Below are 22,345 nucleotides of genomic sequence, written 5' to 3'. Positions count from 1 at the left end.
GGTTCCAATGCCCCAGGAATTTGAATCCCTCCCTGCTGCACCACTGCTCAAGCCACGTATTCATCTGCGCTATCCTGCGATTCCTACTCTGACTAGCACGTGGCACTGGTAGCAATCCCGAGATTACTACTTTTGAGGTCCTACTTTTTAATTTAGCTCCTAGCTCCTTAAATTCGTTTCGTAGGACCTCATCCCTTTTTTTACCTATGTCGTTGGTACCAATGTGCACCACGACAACTGGTTGTTCTCCCTCCCTTTTTAGAATGTCCTGCACCCGCTCCGAGACATCCTTGACCCTTGTACCAGGGAGGCAACATACCATCCTGGAGTCTCGGTTGCGGCCGCAGAAACGCCTATCTATTCCCCTCACAATTGAATCCCCTATCACTATCGCTCTCCCACTCTTTTTCCTGCCCTCCTGTGCAACAGAGCCAGCCACGGTGCCATGAACTTGGCTGCTGCTGCCCTCTCCTGATGAGCCATCCCCCTCAACAGCACTCAAAGCAGTGTATCTGTTTTGCAGTGGGATGACCACAGGGGACCCCTGCACTACCTTCCTTGCACTGCTTTTCCTGCTGGTCTTCCATTCCCTAGCTGGCTGTGGATCCTTCTCCTGCGGTAAGACCAACTCGCTACACGTGCTACTCACGTCGTTCTCAGCATCGTGGATGCTCCAGAGTGAATCCACCCTCAGCTCCGATTCCACAACGTGGTCCGTCAGGAGCTGGAGGCGGATACACTTCCCGCAGATGTAGTCGTCAGGGACACCGGAAGCGTCCCTGAGTTCCCACATGGTGCAGGAGGAGCATATCACGTGACCGAGTTCCCCTGCCATGACTTAACCCTTAGATACACTTAAATTGGCAACAACAATGTTAAAAGTTACTGACTGTTAGAGAAGAGAAAAAAGAAAAACTACTCACCAATCACCAGCCAATCACTTACCCCCTTGGCTGTGACGTCACCTTTCTGTTTCTTTCTACTTTTTTGCCTTCTCCCTGTAGCTGCACCGGCTCGCCTCTCGCCGACCCCGGAACTCACGCCTCTCCACGCACCTCCTCGATGCTGCTCCCGACTCAGCGACGCACCTCCGACGCTGCTCCCGACTGCCGCCGCATTGAGCCAAGGATGGTTCATCCTTCTCTTCGAGTCCTTCTTTCTCACTGGAATATATTTTTGCTGAGAATTATGAAATATCTCCTTAAATTTTTGACACTGCTCATCTACCATCTTACTCTTTATAATCTATTTCCCCAGTCTACTTTAGCCAACTCTGCCTTCATACCTTTTTTAAATTACCTTTATTTATGTTCAGGACACTAGTTTGAGACCTAGCTTTCTCACCCTCAAACCGAATTTGAAATTCTACCATTCTATGATTCCCCAGAGCATCCTTCACTGAGATAATTAATCCAGACTCGTTACACATTACAAGATCTAAAATAGCCTGCTCCCTGGTTGGTTCCACAAAACGTATTGTTCCAAGAAACCATCCCGCATACACTATGAATTCTTCCTCCAAGCTACCTTTGCCAATTTGATTTGTCCAATCAATATGAAGATTAAAATCACCCATGATCATTGCTGAACCTTTCTTGCAAGCCTCCATTATTTCTTGATTTATACCCCTACAATTTGGCTACTGTTTGGGGGCCGGTAGACCACTCCCACCAGTGACTTCCTACCCTTATTATTTCTTATCTCCACCCAAACTGATTCTACATCTTGATCTTCTGAGCCAATATCACTTCTCACTACTGATCTCATCCCTTATTAACAGAGCTACCCCACCTTCTTTTCCTTTCTGCCTATTCTTATGTAATGGCAAATACCCCTGAATATTCAGTTCACATCCTTGGTCACCTTGCAGCCACGTCTCTGTAATGGCAATCAGATCATACCCGATGAAAAAATTGGCAGAGGGATATGACCTATATTATGGGATATGATATTTCTGGGACTGACCAATGGACCACAATAGTATTTTTATGGTTTATGCACATTCCTCCTATGTTTCCATGTTTTGCATGCGCAACATCCCACAGTAGTTTGTGAACTAATAATATGATTCCTGTGTGAAGCAGTGTTTGGGCCAGAATAATATAGTAGTTATGGCATGCCAGTATCTTTACAAATGAGAGTTGGTTATACCTACATTTTTAGTCTGAGTGGTAACATGCATACTATCTCCAAGTTATTTCTTATTATCATTACTTTTCATTTCCACTCCTAGCCTTGTTCTAAAGAGTTTTGAAGCTCTGAGTTGTGAAATAGGCATTTTGTTGAAGGCACAACTAAAATATTGAACAATAAGTTCTATTGCAACAATTTACACATATATTGACTTTTACATAACAAACATCCAAAGTAACTTTTATGCAGAATTGTCGGACACTGAACAAGAAGTGGGAGAGAAGTGATGGGAGGTAACCTTAGCATTATAACAGGTGTTGAAGGTGGGAAGTTAGATGTGAAAGAGAGTTTTAAAGCACTGGGAAATGGTAACTGAAGACTCAGCCACAGATACTGTGGCAAAGTGTTGGGGGCACACAGTAGACCAGAGTTCTGAGAACATAGGGTACCTTTTGGGATGCAGGTAATGTAGAGTGAAGTCACCCTATCTTTGCAACTAAGGATTTTGAATGGGGAACCAATGAAAATCAGTGAAGATTGGGTAAAAACTGTGCAGGATGTAGTACAAAATAGAATGAGTATTAGAATTCTGGATGGTCTGGAATTTAGTGTAGAATGAAGTTTACGAGGCAAGTATTTGTGTCATAGAATCTTATCTGATGTTTACTGCTGAGAAATAATATTGCTGAGAGTATCATGTAACTAATAATAAGAGGGACAATGAAGGGGATTTTGGGTACTACAGAGGTGCCCTTGTAGGGTGGGAGGAAAAATAATTGGAGTAAATGTACAGACTATGTTGGGGCGGGTAGGAATGGAATGGCAAAAGAGTCGTTCTATAGAGGTTAACCATGAGTAGAAGTGGCAGAGGAGGATAGTGTGACCAATCACGTTGAAATCCACAGAGATCAGAGATTATAACCACTCATTGGTAATGGGGAGGTTGTTGATAGTGTGTGTGAGGGAAATCCAGACAAAGGGATTTCAGTAGGGTGTGATGGGATATATGGGCACAGAGTTGGATAAGGAGCTTCGAGAGGAAAGGAAGGTTAGAGATAGGCTGGTGGAGAGGACCGAGATGTTGGAGCTGGGGCTTTAGCAAAGGAGGATGGCTCCAACAGTTTTGAAGGGGGAGGTCAATTCCTGAGGAAAAGGAGAGATTGACTACATTGGCAAATGTTAGGCTGAGGAGAGGTAGTTGGGTTGGGAGAGGGTTGAGGGAGTAGCTGGTATTATTCCTGGAGATGTTGACTGAAGAAAGCTGATGAAAATGAGTAGTGAAGAGGAGTTTGGCCTCCAGAATTATCCTGTAATAAGACTGTTACTAAAAACTAATAAAGCTTTTTATCTGAAATATGTATAAAATGATTTGGGGAAGACTTTCTTTGATTCTGAAAACAATTACCCATATGGTTTAGGTTTGTACATTTTTATCTGTAATCCTAATAATGATCCTAGTTTAAACTAGTGTTCTGTCTCTGATTTGTCTTCATAGGAATGCCTGCTGTTTTCTCGGTGGCTGAGCTTATTTTGGGTCTTTGTGTCACTCTCGCATTTGGAGATACAGAAGTGAAGTTTGCAGGTCAAACAAAGTTTGTGGTGAATGAAACAAGCACCTCAGTTTTACGCCTGGTTATCGAAAGGACAGGAACACCAGCCAATGTCACAGTACTCTTACTGGTAAGGGAGAACGATTGTCTAGGCACTCCTATCTATGCTGCTACTTATTATGCTTTCAGTCTACATTTAATGCTATTTTACGCATTGTTTTACATTGTAAATACTTGAAGGAGAGATCTTATCATACATTATGTTTGAAACATTGAGGCAAAATCTAAACTTAGTCCTTAAACTCAGCTTTCCAGAGAGTGTTTGTTAAAAAGAATATTCAATCCTAATATGATTATAGTAGTGCAGTACAGAGTTAATTTTATTACAAGTAGTTTCTCTAAACGATATTCTCCAGGGTGATCAGTTACAGTGAGAGAGAATGGACCAATCTTGTACAATGTAACACCCCTATTTAAAAAAGGAGGCAGACAAAAAGCAGGAAACTAAAGACCAGTTAACCTAACATATGTGGTTGGGAAAATGTTGGAGTCCATTATTAAAGAAGCAGTAGCAGGACATTTGGAAAAGCAAAATTTGGTCGGGCAGAGTCAGCATGGATTTATGAAGGGGAAGTCATGTTCAACAAATTTGCTGGAATTCTTTGAGGATGTAACGAACAGGGTGGATAAAGGGGAACCAGTAGATGTGGTGTATTTGGACTTCCAGAAGGCATTTGACAAGGTGCCACATAAAAGATTACTGCACAAGATAAAAGTTCATGGGGTTGGGGGTAATATATTAGCATGGATAGAGGATTGGCTAACTAACAGAAAACAGAGAGTCGGGATAAATGGTTCATTGCCAACTAGAGAATCAGTAACTAGTGGGGTGCTGCAGGGATCAGTGCTGGGACCCCAACTATTTACAATATATATTAACGACTTCGAAGAAGGGAACGAGTATAACGTAGCCAAGTTTGCTGACGATACAAGGATGGAAGGAAAAGCAATGTGTGAGGAGGATACACAAAATCTGCAAAAGGACATAGGACAGGTTAGGTGAGTGGGAAAAATTTTGGCAGATGGAGTATAATGTTGGAAAGTGTGAGGTCATGTACTTTGGCAGAAAAAAAATCAAAGAGCAAGTTATTATTTAAATGGAGAAAGATTGCAAAGTGCGTGTAGAATCGATATTGTGAGATGATGATGCTTTTTTCTGGTTTGAGATGGTCACGTACCAGAGCACACAATTCCTCATAGTCCTTGACCGTTGGACTTGCAGGCGAGAGAAGATTCATTATGAGTCCATAGATTTTCGGACCGCAAACTGTGAGAAAGACCGCTCTGTGCCTAACTGCGTCAGTGGGTTCCTCCATCTTGTTGGCCACGAAATACTGGTCCAGGCGAGCTACAAAATCTGCCCAGTCCTCTCCCTCCACGAATCTCTCCAGAATTCCAATTGTGCTCATTTTTGCATGCGAAGGTTCTTAAGTTACCTCGTCGCCAAATATTATGTATGTAATGTACAGCGGGACCTGGGGGTACTTATTCATGAAACACAAAAGGATAGTGTCATGTATGTATGCTTGGGGTTACCAGCCACCAGGCGGCGCCACTGTTGGAGGTCATTGGGCTGTACGCATGAGTGTGCGACCCAAGTATAAAAGGCAAGCCATCATGTAATGTAATCACTTTGGGCCCTAATAAAACAGAGCCAGGTTTGTACCTGTGCTAGTTTACAGTATTCAGTCTATCGAGTTAATACATACATAATATTTGGCGACGAGGTAACTTAAGAACCTTCGCATTCAAAAATGAGCACAATTGGAATTCTGGAGAGATTCATGGAGGGAGAGGACTGGGCAGATTTTGTAGCTCACCTGGACCAGTATTTCGTGGCCAACAAGATGGAGGAACCCACTGACGCAGTTAGGCGCAGAGCGGTCTTCCTCACGGTTTGCGGTCCGAAAATCTATGGACTCATAAAGAATCTTCTCTCGCCTGCAAGTCCAACGGTCAAGGACTATGAGGAATTGTGTGCTCTGGTACGTGACCATCTCAAACCAGAAGAAAGCATCATCATCTCACAATATCGATTCTACACGCACGTTCGTTCTGAGGGCCGTGATGTGTCGGAATTCGTTGCCGACCTAAGACATCTAGCTGGACCGTGTAAGTTCGAAAACGCATTGGGAGACATGCTGCAGGACCACTTTGTAATCGGCATCAACTATGAGGCGATCCTCCGTAAGCTACTGGTGGCGGAGATGCTGGATTTGAGCAAGGCCATCTCGATTGCCCAGGCATGCATGATGACGGACAAAAACTTAATGCAGATATCATCGAAAAATCGGAACTCGGCAGGCACTGTAAATAAGATTGTATCGTCGTTTGGCAGAGCTGCATATGGCAGGGCCTACTTGACTGCGTATGCGAAACCTGTGGTTGCCCAAAGTCCGCCAACGGGAATGAATCCGATTTCACCGTGTTGGCGTTGTGGGGGCAATCATCGGCCTCGTCAGTGTCGGTTTAAACAGTACATTTGTAAAGGCTGTTCGAGACTGGGGCATCTCCAGCGCATGTGTCCGCAACTATGCAAGCATGCTGCGACACAGCACGTGGAGGATGATGTACCAGTATAGCGCGGATCCAGATATGCAATCCGAGATACCAGAAGAGGAAGTGTATGGGACTGTAATCGTTCCGAACAGAGCCAACTGACAATGATTAATGTGAAACTTAACGGTGTGCCGGTACCAATTGAATTGGACATGGGTGCGAGTCAATCAATAATGAGCCAAAGGACATTCAACAAGCTGTGGGAAACTAAGGCTGTGAGGCCTAAGCTGAGTCCAGTCAATGCCACGTTGTGTATGTACACTAAAGAACTCATAACGGTGATTAGCAGTGCAGTAGTCAAGGTGTCGTATGATGGTGCGGTTCATGATTTACCATTATGGATTGTTCCAGGCAATGGTCCAATGCTGTTTGGCAGTAATTGGCTAGAAAAAATCAAAAGGAGTTGGAATGATATCAAAGCGTTGTCGTGGTAGGATGATACTCCATGTGCTCAAGCGCTGAGCAAGTTCCTCTCGCTGTTTGAACCAGGTATTGGAAATTTCACGGGAGCCCAGGTGCTAATGGACTCGGATGTAAGACCCTTCCATCATAAAGCTCGGGCAGTTCTGTACATGATGAGGGAGAAGATCAAAATCGAATTGGACAGACTCCAGCATGAAGGGGTCATATCATCGGTCGAATTTAATGAATGGGTCAGCCCCATTGTTCCTGTGTTGAAGAGGGATGGCACTGTCAGGATTTGTGTAGACTACAAGATTACGATCAACCGAGTTTTGAAACTGTTGTGTATCTGTAAAGCATGCACTCCCATGTTCCGCCACCAGGTAGCGCATCTCTGAAGTCCCAAGGGATCCCAGCAAGGGAGCACTGTATATAAGCTGGCCCCTAAGGCCTGTTCCTCACTTTGGAGTGTCTTAATAAAGACTGAGATCACTGTTACTTTAACCTCCCTGTGTGCAGTCTCATCTGTGTTAGGAACACAATAACTGGCGACGAGTATACGAATCCAACGCAAAGATGCAGCAAACTGTGGGTATCCTGGCGAAGTTCTCGGAGGGTGAGGACTGGGAAGCCTATGTTGAATGGCGAGACCAGTACGTTTTAGCCAACGAGCTGGACGGAGAAGGAAGTGCTGCAAAAAGGAGAGCGGTCCTCCTCACAGTCTGTGGGGCACAGACCTACAGCCTCATGAAGAATCTTCTGGCTCCGGTGAAACCCACAGATAAGTCGTCTGAGGAGCTGTGTACACTGGTTCGGGAGCATCTTAACCCGAGGGAGAGCGTGCTGATGGCGAGGTATCGGTTCTACACATACCAGCGATCTGAAGGTCAGGAAGTGGTGAGCTATGTCGCCAAGCTAAGGCGACTTGCAGGACAATGTGAGTTTGATGGCTACCTGGTAATTTTCTACCAGGGTCAAGCATCCTCTTAGAGCCCCTACATGTGTTATTGCATAAAGGTGAGAAGTGGGTATGGAGAAAAAAAACAAATAATTGCTTTTGAGAAAGCCAGAAACATTTTATGCTCCAACATGCTGCTTGCAACATATAACCCATGTAAAAGACTTGTGCTAGCATGTGATGCGTCGTCGTGCGGAGTCAGGTGTGTATTACAACAAGCTAACGTTGCGGGGAAGTTGTAACCTGTAACCTATGCCTCCAGGAGCTTGTCTAAGGCCGAGAGGGCCTACTGCATGATTGAGAAAGAGGCATTAGTGTGTGTGTTCGGGGTAAAGAAAATGCATCAGTACCCGTTTAAACCAGTCTCCAATGGGCAGGCCGAACGGGCAGTACAAACAATCAAACAGAGCCTCAAACGAGTCGCAGAAGGCTCACTCCAAACCCGCCTGTCCTGAGTACTGCTCAGCTGCCGCACGAAACTACACTTGTTCACAGGGGTGCCCCTGGCTGAGCTACTTATGAAAAGGACACTTAAAACCAGACTCTCGCTGGTTCACCCCAACCTGCATGATCAGGTAGAGAGCAGGCGGCAGCAACAAAATGTAAACTATGGTTGTGCCACTGTGTCACGGGAAATTGATCTGAATTACCCTGTGTATGTGCTAAACTATGGACATGGTCCCAAGTGGATCGCGGGCACGGTGATAGCTAAAGAAGGGAGTAGGGTGTTTGTAGTAAAACTCGACAATGGACAAATTTGCAGAAAGCACCTGGACCAAACGAGGCTGCGGTTCACAGACTGCCCTGAACAACTCACAGCAGGCACCACCTTTTTCGAGCCCACAACACACACCCAAAGGATTAACGACACCACCCCGGACCAGGAAATTGAACCCATCATGCCCAACAGCCCCTCAAGGCCAGGCTCACCCAGCAGCCCTGCAGGGCCAACAACACACCAGCCCATCAAGGGCACAGCCAACACACCAGAACAGACATTTGTACAGAGGCGGTCCACCAGGGAAAGAAATGCTCCCGATCGCCTCACCTTGTAAATAGTTTTCACTTTGACTTTGGGCGGGAGTGATGTTGTGTATCTGTAAAGCATGCACTCCCATGTTCCGCCACCAGGGAGCACATCCCCTGAAGTCCCAAGGGATCCCAGCATCCCTTGGGAGCACTGTATATAAGCTGGTCCCGAAGGCCTGTTTCCTCACTCTGGAGTGTCTTAATAAAGACTGAGGTCACTGTTACTTTAGCCTCCCTGTGTGCAGTCTCATCTGTGTTAGGAACACAATAGAAACAGGATCAAAACCCGTTACCAAAGGCTGATGACCTGTTTGCTAGCCGGGGGGGGGAAGTCGTTCACCAAACTGGATCGGACGTCGGCCTACATGACACAGGAGCAGGTCGAGATGCCGAAGAAACGTACGTGCATCAACACTCATAAAGGACTGTTTATCTGCAACAGGTGTCCTTTTGGAATTTGCTTGGCTGCAGCCATATTTCAGAGGAACATGGAGAGTCTACTGAAGTCCATCTCTAGAACCGTCATGTTCCAAGATGATATCCTGGTCACAGGTCGTGACACCGCCAAAAATCTGAACAACCTGGAAGAGGTTCTACATTATCTCGACAAAGTGGGACTTAGACTGAAACGTTCGAAGTGCGTCTTTATGACACCAGAAGTCGAATTCCAGCGGAGGAAAATTACTGCTGATGGCATCAGGCCTACGGACTCGAAAACCAAGGCCATCAAAAATGCACCCAGGCCTCAGAATGTGACAGAGCTGCGTTCATTCCTTTGTCGACTGAACTACTTCGTTAATTTCCTACCTAGATTGAACACTTCATTAGAGCCACTGCACATGCTGGGAAGAAAAGGCGACAACAGAGTTTGGGGTGATGCTCAAGATAGAGCTTTTGAGAAAGCTACTTGTTATGTATGCAAGTTAATGTATGTACTGTAACACCAGACCACTGGCTGTACCTTCACCCGATGTACACAATACCTGTACACCAGAGGGTGCTGCTGCTGGAGACCTAAGGATCACCTGTACACTGCAGGTAACCAAGTATAAATGGAGCTCACCTCTTGGTGGCCTCACTCTAGGAGCTGCAATAAAGGACTAAGGTCTATACAGTTCAAGTACTATACCCTTAACTAGTGGAGTTGTTACTACAGAGTGCTTGCATACATGATAACTGGCGACGAGATTACAAATTTCCATGCACAGTATATCTAATCTAAGCAACTTCCAACAATTTTCTGATGGGGAAGATTGGGTTGCTTTTGTGGAAAGACTAAAACACTTTTTCATCGGCAACGACCTGGCTGTGGACTCACCGATCTCGCTGGCGAATAACGCAGAGCCATCCTGCTCAGCAATTGTGGGCCCACTGTCCATGGCCTCGTCAGGGACCTGCTAGCCCCAGCGAAGACGACAACCAAGACTTAAGCAGAGCTCGTAACCTTAATGCAAGAACAACTCAAACCTAAAGAGAGTATCCTCACAGCCAGACACCGGTACTACATCCACCGGCGGCCCAAAGGCCAAGAAATTGCTAAATACGCTGCTGATCTGAGAAGATTGGCTGCACCGTGTGACTTTGGCGACCACCTCACTGAAGCACGAAGGCACATCTTCGTTATTGGAATCGGCCACGAGGGCCTCCTCCATAAGCTGCTCTCTGCAGACACTACGGTCACCCTGAAGAAGGCAATCAAAGTGAGCCAGGTATTCATGATTTCGGTCTGCGACTGCAAATGGATGATGACTCACACCCAGGACTCTAACCCGACGAGTACAGTGAACAGAATGGCGCCTTTCAGAGGCAGGAATGCTGCCCCAAGTCCCGCAATCCTGAGTCTGCCACCTGGGGCCAACCGGCTAGCCCTGTGCTGCGCTGTCGAGGAAACCACAGGACCCACCAGTGCTGATAAAAAGACTATACCTGCAAAGGCTGCAACACTAAAGGTCACCTTCAGTGAAAGTGTTGGAAAAGTTTTACTCACCGAGTCGCTGAAGAGTCGGCCGATCACACGGGCCCCAGAGCTGATGAAGACGAAGCTGCTCAGCTCCTGGAAAAAGAGTACGGAATATTTACCTGCTCCACCGAGAGTTCCCTGTGGAAAATCGAAGTAGAAATCAACGGTCTCGATGATGATTGACACAGAGGCGAGTCAGTCGCTGATGAATCAGACGGCCTTTGAGAAACTCTGGGACAATCCCGCCGAACGACCCAAAATGTCCCCAATCCAGGCGATGCTGCTCACTTACACAAAAGGCACCATCCCAGTCGTTGGCAGCGTGGATGTCCAGGTGTCCTATGGCAGCGTGATGTACAAGCTCCCCTTGTGAGTCATTGCCGGTGATGGTCCAACGCTGCTGGGTCGATGGAAGAAGCTGGTCCAAATCGATCGGAGCGACGACGGCCTCCGGGCCCCGGTGATTAACATCCCATGCGGCCCCAAACTTGGATCCATTGCGGCACCTGAAAATCCTACCTTCTGACTCGACTGCGTGGCAACGACGCAGACTGCACAACTCAGCGGCGAGATGATCCAACCTGAACGACCAGACCTCTTCTTCCGGGCTCCAGTAGCAGGACTCCGAGGGTAGAAGATCGGCGCAGAAGGTAGATTCCCGGTGTCTGTGGCAGAACCTGGGGAGGAAAGGATCACCTTGTGGAAAGAGAGAAGGTGAAGCCCGCACCACGGGGCGAAGCACCTGGAATCAAGATGGCCGCGACCAGACCACGAGTGGCAGCGTTGAGGGAGCAACACATGTTACCGAGCAGCTAACCGGATTGGGGTAAAGATTGCAAGGCCCTCTTAAAGGAGACCAGCAACACAAAACAATTAAAGGGACAGTTCCACTCTCGGCACAGCGATGCCAGTGATATTAAAGATAAAAGTGCAGTAAATGAATGCAGATATACAAATGTACTGTTAAATGGTGATGCCGGCAATGCTAATGGGAGAAATGTAATGAATGCTTCAACAAGTGATGTAAGTAACAAGTTTGTACTGTTGAACAGTGATGCCAGTAATGCTAACATGATAAATGAAACTTGTACAGAGATACCGATACACAAGAAAGCGTTGTAAGTGACAAATGTGAAAGTGTAAAGAGAGATAACAATGTCGAGTCGACTAGTCGTGACCAGAGCCAATGTGTCATGTATGCTAATGATAGAATGATAAATGATACCAGGTTCTACCTGTATATTGTCAATGCCAAAGGAAACCCCTCGTGGGAAACACCCAGGTCCAGCGCGCTACCTGATCATGTAGCCTGTGCTTCCGGCACCAATGTGATGCCCCAGGAAGGGCTCACACACACCCAGTGGGAGCATACCCACTGCAGGAACAGCGGTCAATGGGTAGCACAGCCCCCACCATTGGCAACCTGTTCCAGATCGGCCCTAAACCCCCTGGCCACCAGGGACAGCACCAGGAGGAAGACGCAAATACCCTCCAGCTTTCCCGGCAGAACCTGGGATGACCAGACTCCCACCATCAATGGAGGACAAGGAGGCCACACCACTGTGGCCCTACCCACCATTAAACGCCACCACCTACCCATTTTGCAAAGTATGCACCTTACCCATGACAACATGTACTTGCTCCACCACTGCGGAATCTTCCAACAGTGACACCCACAAGGTCTATGTATGGGGGGGGTGGGGGCGGGGTGGGAAATGGATGAGTGCAGCCACGAACACAGGGATCACACCCGGCACCCACACAACTCTCACCACAACCTCCCACCGTCCACTATTGATTACCTCCCCATGTCATGGCAATAAGGACTTGGGAAAGGCTTAGGGGGGAGTGTTGTTATGTATGTATGTTAATGCATGTACTGTAACACTAGACCAATGAATGTACCTTCACTCTGTATACACAATACCTGTACACCAGAGGGTGCTGCTGCTGGAGACCTAAGGGTCACCTGCACACTGCAGGTAACCAAGTATAAAATGGAGCTCACTCTAGGAGCTGCAATAAAGGACTAAGTACAGTTCAAGTACTATATCCTTACCTCGTGGAGTCATTATTACAGAGTGCTTGCATACACAATACTACTAATCTGCTTTGCTCTAACAAGCTGCTGGTATATTATGATCTGTGTAAGCATCTAGTATTGGCCTGTGATGCTTCGTCATATGGAGTTGGTTGCATGCTCCAACAAGCTAATGAGTCAGGTAAACTACACCCTGTTTCGTATGCTTCTAAAAGTTTGTCAAAGGCGGAAAGAGCCTACAGCATTGAGGCATATAGGAAAGAGCCTGGAATTGACTCTGATCTGGAATCATGTGTGCATCAGTGCATGCAGCTAAGTAAAGCACCAGCGGAATAGCCTCCGAGTCTGTGGTCGTGGCCATCTAAACCATGGTCCAGGATCCACATTGACTTTGCAGGTCCCTTCCTGGGAAAGATGTTTTTAAGTTGTGGTGGATGCATATTCCACATGGATAGAGTGTATAATCATGTCATACTGTACATTCACAGCTACCATTGAGAGCCTTCTTGTCATGTTTGCCAATTATGGTCTGCCCGACATCATTGTAAGCGACAACGGACCTTGCTTCACTGGTCTGGAGTTTCAAAAGTTCATGAAACTCAATGGTATCGTAACATAGAAAATAGGTGCAGGTGTAGGCCATTCGGCCCTTCAAGCCTGCATCACCATTCAATATGATCATGGCTGATCATGCAACCTCAGTATCCCATTCCTGCTTTCTCTCCATACCCCTTGATTCCTTTAGCGATAAGGGCCACATCTAACTCCCTTTTGAATATATCTAACGAACTGGCCTCAACAACTTTCTGTGGTAGAGAATTCCACAGGTTCACAATTCTCTGAGTAAAGAAGTTTCTCCTCATCTCGGTCCTAACTGGCTTACCCCTTATCCTTCGACTGTAACCCCTGGTTCTGGACTGCCCCAACATTGGGAACATTCTTCCTGCATCTAACCTGTCCAACCCCGTCAGAATTTTATATGTTTCTATGAGAAACATGTGAGGTTAGCACCATTCAAACCCACATCTAATGATCAGAGCATGCTGTCCAAACCATCAAGCAGAGTATGAAATATCAAGCGCGTAACTCAAGGTTCACTGCAGACTCGCTTGTCTTGCATATTGCTTAGTTACAGAACAAGACCCCACACGCTTACCAGGGTCCCCCCTGCTGAACTATTGATGAAGAGAGGTCTCAAGACCAGGCTCTCTCTTGTCCACCCTGACTTGAGCGATCATGTTGAATACAGACATCAAAGTCAACTGTGGTATCATGATCACGCTGCTGTGTCACGCGACATTTCTGTTAACGATCCTGCGTATGTACTAAATTATGGTCAAGGTTCCAAGTGGATCGCCGGTACTGTTACGGCCAAGGAGGGTAACAGAGTGTTTATGATCAAGCTCAAGAATGGGCAAACAAGCAGGAAACATGTTGATCAGATAAAGCTGCGGCACACGGATGAACCGGAACAGTCTGAGGAAGACACAATCAGTGACCAACCAACCTACCCTCAGTCATCAGAGGATGCCGCTGTCATCAATGAATCTGGACTTTCAATCCCTGACATGGTCATTGCCACTCCCATCAGATTGGCTACCCAGCCCCCAGTAATAACAGACTCAGAACTCTCGCCCAAGGCTGGAGTTGAACTGAGACAATCAACTCGGGAGCGGAAAGCCCCGGACCGTCTCAATTTGTAAAAAGACTGTTACTAATATCTTAAAGGGGGATATTGTCATGTATGTATGCTTGGGGTTATTAGCCACTAGGTGGCGCCACTGTTTTGGTCATTGGGCTGTATGCACATGTGTGCGGCCCAGGTATAAAAGGCAAATCATCATGTAATATAATCACTTTGGGCCCTAATAAAGCAGAGCCAGGTTCGTACCTGTGTTAGTTTACAGTATTCTGTCTATCGAGTTATTATATACATAACAGATAGTATGCAAGTACAACAAGTGATCAGGAAGGCCAATGGAATCTTGGCCTTTATTGCAAAGGGGATGGAGTATAAAAGCAGGGAAGTCTTGCTACAGCTATATAGGGTATTGGTGAGGCCACACCTAGAAAACTGCATGCAGTTTTGGTTTCCATATTTACGAAAGGATATACTTGCTTTGGAGGCAGTTCAGAGAATGTTCACTAGGTTGATTCCGGAGATGAGGGGGTTGACTTATGAGGAAAAGTTGAATAGGTTGGGACTCTACTCATTGGAATTCAGAAGAATGAGAGGTGATCTTATCGAAACGTATAAGATTAGAAACATAGAAACATAGAAAATAGGTGGAGGAGTAGGCCATTCGGCCCTTCGAGCCTGCACCACCATTCAATAAGATCATGACTGAACATTCATTCACCCTTTCCTGCTTTCTCTCCATACCCCTTGATCCCTTTAGCCGTAAGGACCATATCTAACTCCCTCTTGAATATATTCAACAAACTGGCATCAACAACTCTCTGCGGTAGAGAATTCTACAGGTTAACAACTCTGAGTGAAGAAGTTTCTCCTCATCTCGGTCCTAAATGGCTTCCCCCTTATCCTTAGACTGTGTTCCCTGGTTCTGGACTTCCCCAACATCGGGAACATTCTTCCTGCATCTAACCTGTCCAGTCCATTATGAGGGGGCTTGACAAGGTGGATGCAGAGAGGATGTTTTCACTGATGGGGGAGACTAGAACTAGAGGGCATGATCTTTGAATAAGGGGCCGTCCATTTAAGACGGAGATGAGGAGAAATTTCTTCTCTGTGGATTGTAAATCTGTGGAATTCGTTGCCTCAGAGAGCTGTGGAAGCTGGGACATTGAATAAATTTAAGACAGAAATAAACAGTTTCTTAAACGATAAGGGGATAAGGGGTTATGGGGAGCGGGCAGGGAAGTGGAGCTGAGTCTATGATCAGATCAGCCATGATCTTATTGAATGGTGGAGCAGGCTCGAGGGGCCGTATGGCCTACTCCTGTTCCTATTTCTTATGTTCTTATGTAATGAGTTGCTTTATAAATGGGAAACAGGCTTCAGGAATGTGCAGCTACAGCTCCCCTGATGTACAATTTAGCTAAAATAGTGGCAGAAGTTATGGATGGCTTCATCAATTTTTATTATGTTATTTTAAAAAGTTTTTTTTAGCAGCATGGTGATACTGAGCATTAATGGAATAGTGCTTCAGAATAGGTTTGGATGCAGTTTTGAATCCCACTTTGCTCAATTCTCAATCTAAGCCCTGTTGAGTGGGGCAATGCCAAATTGATCCCAGGGAAGGGGTGAGCCATCAGTGCTTTCTGGTGGCTACCAAAAGGCATATTAGCTGGGGTTTGGGAGTAGGGATAAAATGACCAAAAAAAGAAAAAAGCTTAGTTCAAATCTCACCCCTCACAAAAATGTTTTTTTTAATTGTAAAAAGCTAAAATTTAATATCCAATATTGGCTTTAGAACCATGAGAAAAATTACCAAGCGTTGTGACTGAAAAATGTTACATTTCTTTGGATATGAGACTGTCTGCACTAAGGAGGTGGTTAGTGTTTTATACCCTCAGTATACCATTTTCCTGTTTGGATTCCGTGTAAACAGGAAATAAATCTCACTGCTCATAGACTGATTGGCAGAGGAATATCATGAATGTTGGAGCTCATCGCTCTTTTGAGAGTTTGAATTGCTCTATTTTTTTCTGCAGTTCTCTGCAGTCACCCTAAGATGTATAACAGCATTAGCCAAGAGAGAAAATGTTCCCAGCAACCTCCTCTGAGCTGGATTCTTGAGGTGCATGAGAGCAGTTTGTGGAGGAAACAAAAAGCCAGAGTCTGAGAAACAGGGTTCTTGGGGGAGGCTGGTTGTAGAGCTGGAGGAAGTTACAGAAATAAGGAGGGGCAAAGTCATGAATAGATAGTATAGAAGGTACTGTCCTGGTTAGAACCAATCAAACACCCTGTAGTTGAAGATGCTGGCCAGGTAGTAGGTCTTGGATACCGCTTTGCCACTTCCTGGTCACGCTTCTTGATCAGATTCATCAAGTTCACGGTGCGTCCTCCATCCTCAACTTCGAGAGTCTGGACTCTAGTAGAGTTCTTACACATATCTTGGCAGCTCTGTTTGTCACATTCATCATCCTCAGAATTCGCACCATTGGCTAAATAGGATCAGTACATTGGCCACTGGTTGCGCATCTTCTGATCTATCGCTATATTCGTTGCAGCATATTCTTTATCAGATCTCCAGTGAATATTGATGTAATTTCACCACTGGAGGATCTCAAGATTTGTAGTGGCCTGCTGCATGCTGCACAAACTCACCATCATGAGGGCACAGCCCTTGCCACCAGCTATATGGCAAGAAGCTGAGGAGCATGAGGAGGAAGAGGACGGGTTGGTGAAGAGCTACCAGTAACCACAACCCCAATTACCCATTCACCAACATTCTCACACCTCACTTTCCCTCTGTCACTAACCATCTACTTGAGCCACAATGCAAAAATAAAAGCCATCACAAAATAAATTTATGAAAGAAATTATGCCATATTGCATGCAAACTTAAACTAATTACCCTTGTGCATTCCCTTAATGCCTGACTTGCGTGTGCCTTTGCCTGTGCTAGTGCTTCTACACAGTGCTACCTCAGTGGCTGCAGTATGGCTGCTGGAAGGCTGACGACTTTCAGTTGAGGATACAGATGGCCGTGGAGGATGACCTTGAGCAGCTCTGAGCCTCGAAGGCCTAGTTGTGTGCTGCACCATCTCGGCATAGGTGGCAGCAGTATGGGCTGACGGGCAACAGCAAGGGCAATGGCCGAGTGACAGTTTTGGAAGACAAATGCTGTCATCCTGAGAGAGGACAGCAGGTTTGTGCTCCATGGAGCCACTCCCCTGGGGTGGCGCCTAGCAATCCGAGTAATTTGCTGGAGGACAGATTTACTGCAGTGGTTCAAGAAGGCGGCTCACCACCACCTTCTCACGGTAATTAGGGAGTGGCAATAAATGCTGGCCTTGCCAGTAATGCCTACATCTCATGAATGAATAAAAAAAGGATTGCTGGACTGCTGTGATACCTACAAGCCCATTTGAACACTGTATTCCTCATCATCATCATAGGTAGTCTCTTGAAATGATGATGTCTTGCTTCCACGCCAAAAAGGGATCAGTTCACAGGTTTTTCAATGAAGGACCTAATATTCCAGGTCCTGAACTACATCTTAAAGGGTGGAAGATGCCTGTGCATGGATTTCTTTAACGTGTGGTGGCCGTTGCACACCAGCCACCACACGGGCTTGACAGAGCTAGGTCTTGGTCCAATGGCAAGGATTAACCAAGACGACTGGAGACCAGCTCTGGTCCACAGCCATGATGGCAGCAGTCTGAGCTTGCATGGCAGCAAGCTAACCTTTTATGACAGCAGTCTGATCTTCTACTGCAGCATACAGATGTTGCTCCTGCTTGTGCTATACTATAACCTGAGACATTGGCCATCAGACACTGCAGCATGGTTGGGTCCATAAGTGTACTAATGGAATTGGCCACCACTTCCATGCCGGAAAGGATAGTCCCAAAGCTCTGCACATTGCCCAGTGCCAAATTGATGCTAGACTCCTCCATGCTCCTTGACATTGGATGCAGGCTTTCTGACCGGCTTTCCAATGCACCAAGCATTTCATTGTGCACATCCACCAGCCATCTTCTGTTGCCTGCTCCATCGACGTGCTCATCCGAGTCTTCTGCAGCAGAACTCGTGTGTGTGACTTCGCCCTCCAGGGAGCTGGCACCTGCCCTGGCTGCAGATCACTTGTGCCCGGTGTCTCACCACATGCAGATCCTGCCTCTATGCCATCTTCTAATTTACATGCAGTTTCAGTATCTGAGCTGGTGGCTGCGAGTGTGAAATCGAGTGATGGTGCATCTTCATCATCATTCTCTTCTTGCTGTCCCTCCACGCCAGGTTGCACTTCTTGGGTATCTGAAAGGAAAAAGGCACCAGGGTAAAGTTGTGAGGAGGGGTGGGTGGGGGAGGGCGGGGGTAAGAGGTGCATACTTACACCATGTGCAGCTTGTAGGTCAGAAGAGATTTTGAGATGAGGAGTGGGATGTGAGAAGGAGGATTAAGTATGAGGATACTGTGATCAACAATGGTTTCAGCCCCGCCACTGGCCACAGGCTCAGTAATGGTCAGCGCCGTCCCCTTCATGGTGGTTAGCCCTGTCTCCCTCTGGTTAGCTGCCTCTCGTTGTGCGCCACCTTCTCCTGCAAGAGAGAGGAAAGTGCGTCAGTGAGTGTCGTGCAATCTGTTTTGCTCAGGTGGCTGTCATGGTTGAATAGCTGGCAGTGTGTGCGAGCTGTGAGATGTGGGTGTGAAGCTTGCAGCCGTGCTAAGTGTGTGATGGCGAGGTGAAACTATGATGTATAAGGGCTGATTGATAGAGATTGTTGGTAGGTGAGAGATGAGGATGTGCTGATTTGAGCAGTGGCTGAGGCTACTGGTGCAGTTGGTAGGATTTGGCATTTGAAGATGCAGTCACTGACCGTGACCACTTGTGTGAGGTCATTGAACTTCTTGCAACACCACATCCATGTCCTCGGGGCATGACTCCTGGCATTGATCTTCATGGCTATCTGCTCCCACTGCCTTTTTATCGTTTGTCTGCAGGGCCTCCTTCCCCCTCCTCTGCGAATACAGGACCTCTCTCCTCCTTTCCACCTCCTCCACCAAGATCTCCAGTGCAGCATCCGAAAATCTTGGAGCCCACTCTATTCTCCCTGTTGTGCTGTTCCTCACTCTTTCCCAGGTCAGAGTCTCTTTCTGCACAACTCCCAGAACCTGCTCCAGTCACAATGCACCTCTCAAGAGGTGCAGGCTAGCTTTACCCAATGCAGTCTATCTTTAATTGGTGCTAGCCTCTCACAATATTGGCCCCCTGCTTATCTGTCCAACCAATGAAGAGCGTGGTTAGCGTTGGCTGGACGCTGCAATCATTTAAATGAGAAAGCAGCATGAAATTTACATGCTACCTGCATCGCAATCAACAGGCACCGGTTAATCATGCATTGTGATCCCTGTGCCCATTTTTGGGGGCTATTGAATTTAGTCCCTGTTATGTATGCAACCCGAGGTAACCTGTATCATACTGCCACCAGAGGGCATACCTGTTGGAGTCCCAAGGGATCCCAGCATCCCTTGGGAGCACTGTATATAAGCAGGCTGACCAACACTCTGGAGTTTGAATAAAGGAGCTAAGGTCATACTTACTCATGTCTATAGTACTCAGTTAAATTACCTTATTATGAGCTTAACAGTACCAAGGCTGCTTTTTTGGTGGTGGCCACAGATTGGGTGTGGGGAACCTGATTAGTTTAATTGATATTGTGATTGGCACCACATATAATTTATTACTGTCATTGTTTTAATAAGAATTAAGATAAGTATCTAAAAACTGTATGGCAAAGGTTAACATTGCATTCTGTCAGCTGGTGACTAATATCGTGATAGAAAAGCAAAATACTGCGGATGCTGGAATCTGAAATAAAAAATGCTGGAAATCTCAGCACGTCAGGCAGCATCTGTGGAGAGAGAAACAGAGTTAATGTTTCAGGTCAATGACCCTTCGTCAGAACTGGCAATAGTTTGAAATGTAACAGATTCTTAAGGAAGTGCTGGGGCCCTGAAAGGTGGAGGGCGGGAGGTGAGGGGGACAGAGGAAAGAACGAAAGGAAGGTCTATGATGGGGTGGAAGGCAGAAGAGATTCGACAGACAAACGGGATGATGGGCCGAATTGAGATGGTAACAGCACAAGTTAGGAAACAAAAGATGAGTCTCGATAGGGTGTGAATAATTACCAGCTGCCATGGGAAACTGAGAGAAACAAAATAAAAATAAAAAAAGCTGTGGGGGGGCGCAGTTTTGTAAAAAATATTGCGAGGAAAGGGAACAAAATGTGGGCAGAGGTTATGGTCTGAAATTGTTGGACTCTGTGTTGAGTCCAGAAGGCTGTAAAGTGCCTAAACGAAAGGTGAGATGCTGTCCCTCGAGCTTGCGTTGAGCTTCATGAGAGCACTCCACTAGAGTCAGAGTGGGAGTGGAGCAGAGAATTAAAGTGACAGGCGACCCGAAGCTCGGGATCACCCTTGCGGTCTGAACGGAGGTGTTCAGCAAAGGGGATAATTCGACAAGGGCGCACAGACGCAATTCAGGTCCCATTTAGAGTCGTACATTATCTCATTACTTTTATATTCTATTTACTTGATATTATCTGTAAATATAATTAAAATCTAGCATTTGTGTACACTTTCTATCAGCCTTTTCCCTTATACGTTTACAATGGAAATGGCCTATGCAAATGTTACATTGCAATTGCCCTCCCGCCATGCTTTCTGCATATTTAGACAATAACAAGAACTTGTATTTATATAGCACCCTAACATAGTAAAATGTTACAAGGCGCTTCACAGGAGTGTTATAAAACGAAACAAATAAATTTGACACTGAGCCACATTAGAAGAAATTACGGCAGATGACCAAAAGTTATGTTAAGGTGCTATATAAATACAAGTTTTTGTTGTTGTCTAAATATGCAGAAAGCATGGCGGGAGGGCATTTGCAATGTAACAAATTTGCATAGGTTTTAAGGAGCATCTTGAAGGAGGAAAGCGAGGCGGAGAAGTTTAGGGTGGGAGTTCCAGAGCTTCGGGACCAGGCAGCTGAAGGCACGGCCACCAATGGTTGAGCAGTTATAATCAGGGATGCTCAAGAGGGCAGAATTGGAGGAGTGCGGACATCCGGGAGGGAGGGTGGGGGGGGAGGGGGAGGTTGTGAGGCTGAAGGAGACTCCAGAGATAGGGAGGGGTGAGGCCATGGAGGGATTTGAAAACAAGGATGAGGGGTCGAGAGAAGTGGTGGTGAGGTAGAGCTGGGTGTCGTCAGCGTGTGGAAACTGACGCTGTGTTTTCAGATGATGTCGCCAAGGGGCAGCATACAGATAAGAAATAGGAGGGGGCTAAGGATAGATCCTTAGGGGATACCAGAGGTAACGATGCAGGAGCGGGAAGAGATGCCATTGCAGGTGATTTTCTAGCTATGATTAGATAAATAAGAATGGAACCAGGTGAGTGCAGTCCCACCCAGCTGGACACTGGTGGAGAGGCATTGGAGGAAGATGGCGTGGTCAACCATGTCAAAGGTTGCAGACAGGACAAGAAGGACAAAGAGGGATCGTTTACCTTTGTCACAGTCACAAAAGATGTCATTTGTGACTTTGATGAGAGCTGTTTCAGGACTGTGGCAGGGGCAGAAACCAAACTGAAGGGATTTAAACATGGAGTTCTGGGAAAGATGGACACGGATTTGGGAGGCGACAACACGTTCAAGAACTTTGAAGGTTGGAGATGGGGCAGTAGCTTGCAAGCACAGTGGGGTCAAGGGTTGGTTTATTTTGAGTAGAGGGGTGATGATGGCGGAGTTGAAGGGGAAGGGGACAGCACCTGAGGAGAGAGAACCATTAACAATGTCACCTAACGGGAGCTAGAAAAGGAAGTTGGGTGGTCAGCAGTTTAGTGGGAATAGGGTCAAGGGAGTAGTAAATGGGTCTCATGGACAAGATGAGTGTGGAGAGGTCAAGAGGGGAGATCGGAGAGAAACTGGAGAAAGATGCGAGTTCAAGGCTAGGGTGGGGGG

The 22,345-nt window shown here is 46.4% G+C and overlaps 1 protein-coding gene across 5 annotated transcripts in view; it reads left to right on the top strand.

Moving 5' to 3' along the window:
- Positions 1 to 22,345, top strand: part of adgrv1 (adhesion G protein-coupled receptor V1) — an 892,784-nt gene that overhangs the window by 28,376 nt on the left and 842,063 nt on the right. For all 5 annotated transcript variants that reach the window (XM_070885047.1, XM_070885038.1, XM_070885028.1 and 2 more), the window contains exon 2: positions 3,629 to 3,813. In XM_070885047.1, coding sequence (XP_070741148.1) covers positions 3,631 to 3,813 — 183 coding nt within the window. In that variant the 5' untranslated portion in view covers positions 3,629 to 3,630. The remainder of the gene's footprint in view (positions 1 to 3,628; positions 3,814 to 22,345) is intronic.

This window comes from Pristiophorus japonicus, chromosome 1 (genome assembly GCF_044704955.1).
Source record: "Pristiophorus japonicus isolate sPriJap1 chromosome 1, sPriJap1.hap1, whole genome shotgun sequence".
In the NCBI taxonomy this organism is placed as follows: domain Eukaryota; kingdom Metazoa; phylum Chordata; class Chondrichthyes; family Pristiophoridae; genus Pristiophorus; species Pristiophorus japonicus.
This window is presented reverse-complemented; position numbering and strand designations above follow the sequence as displayed.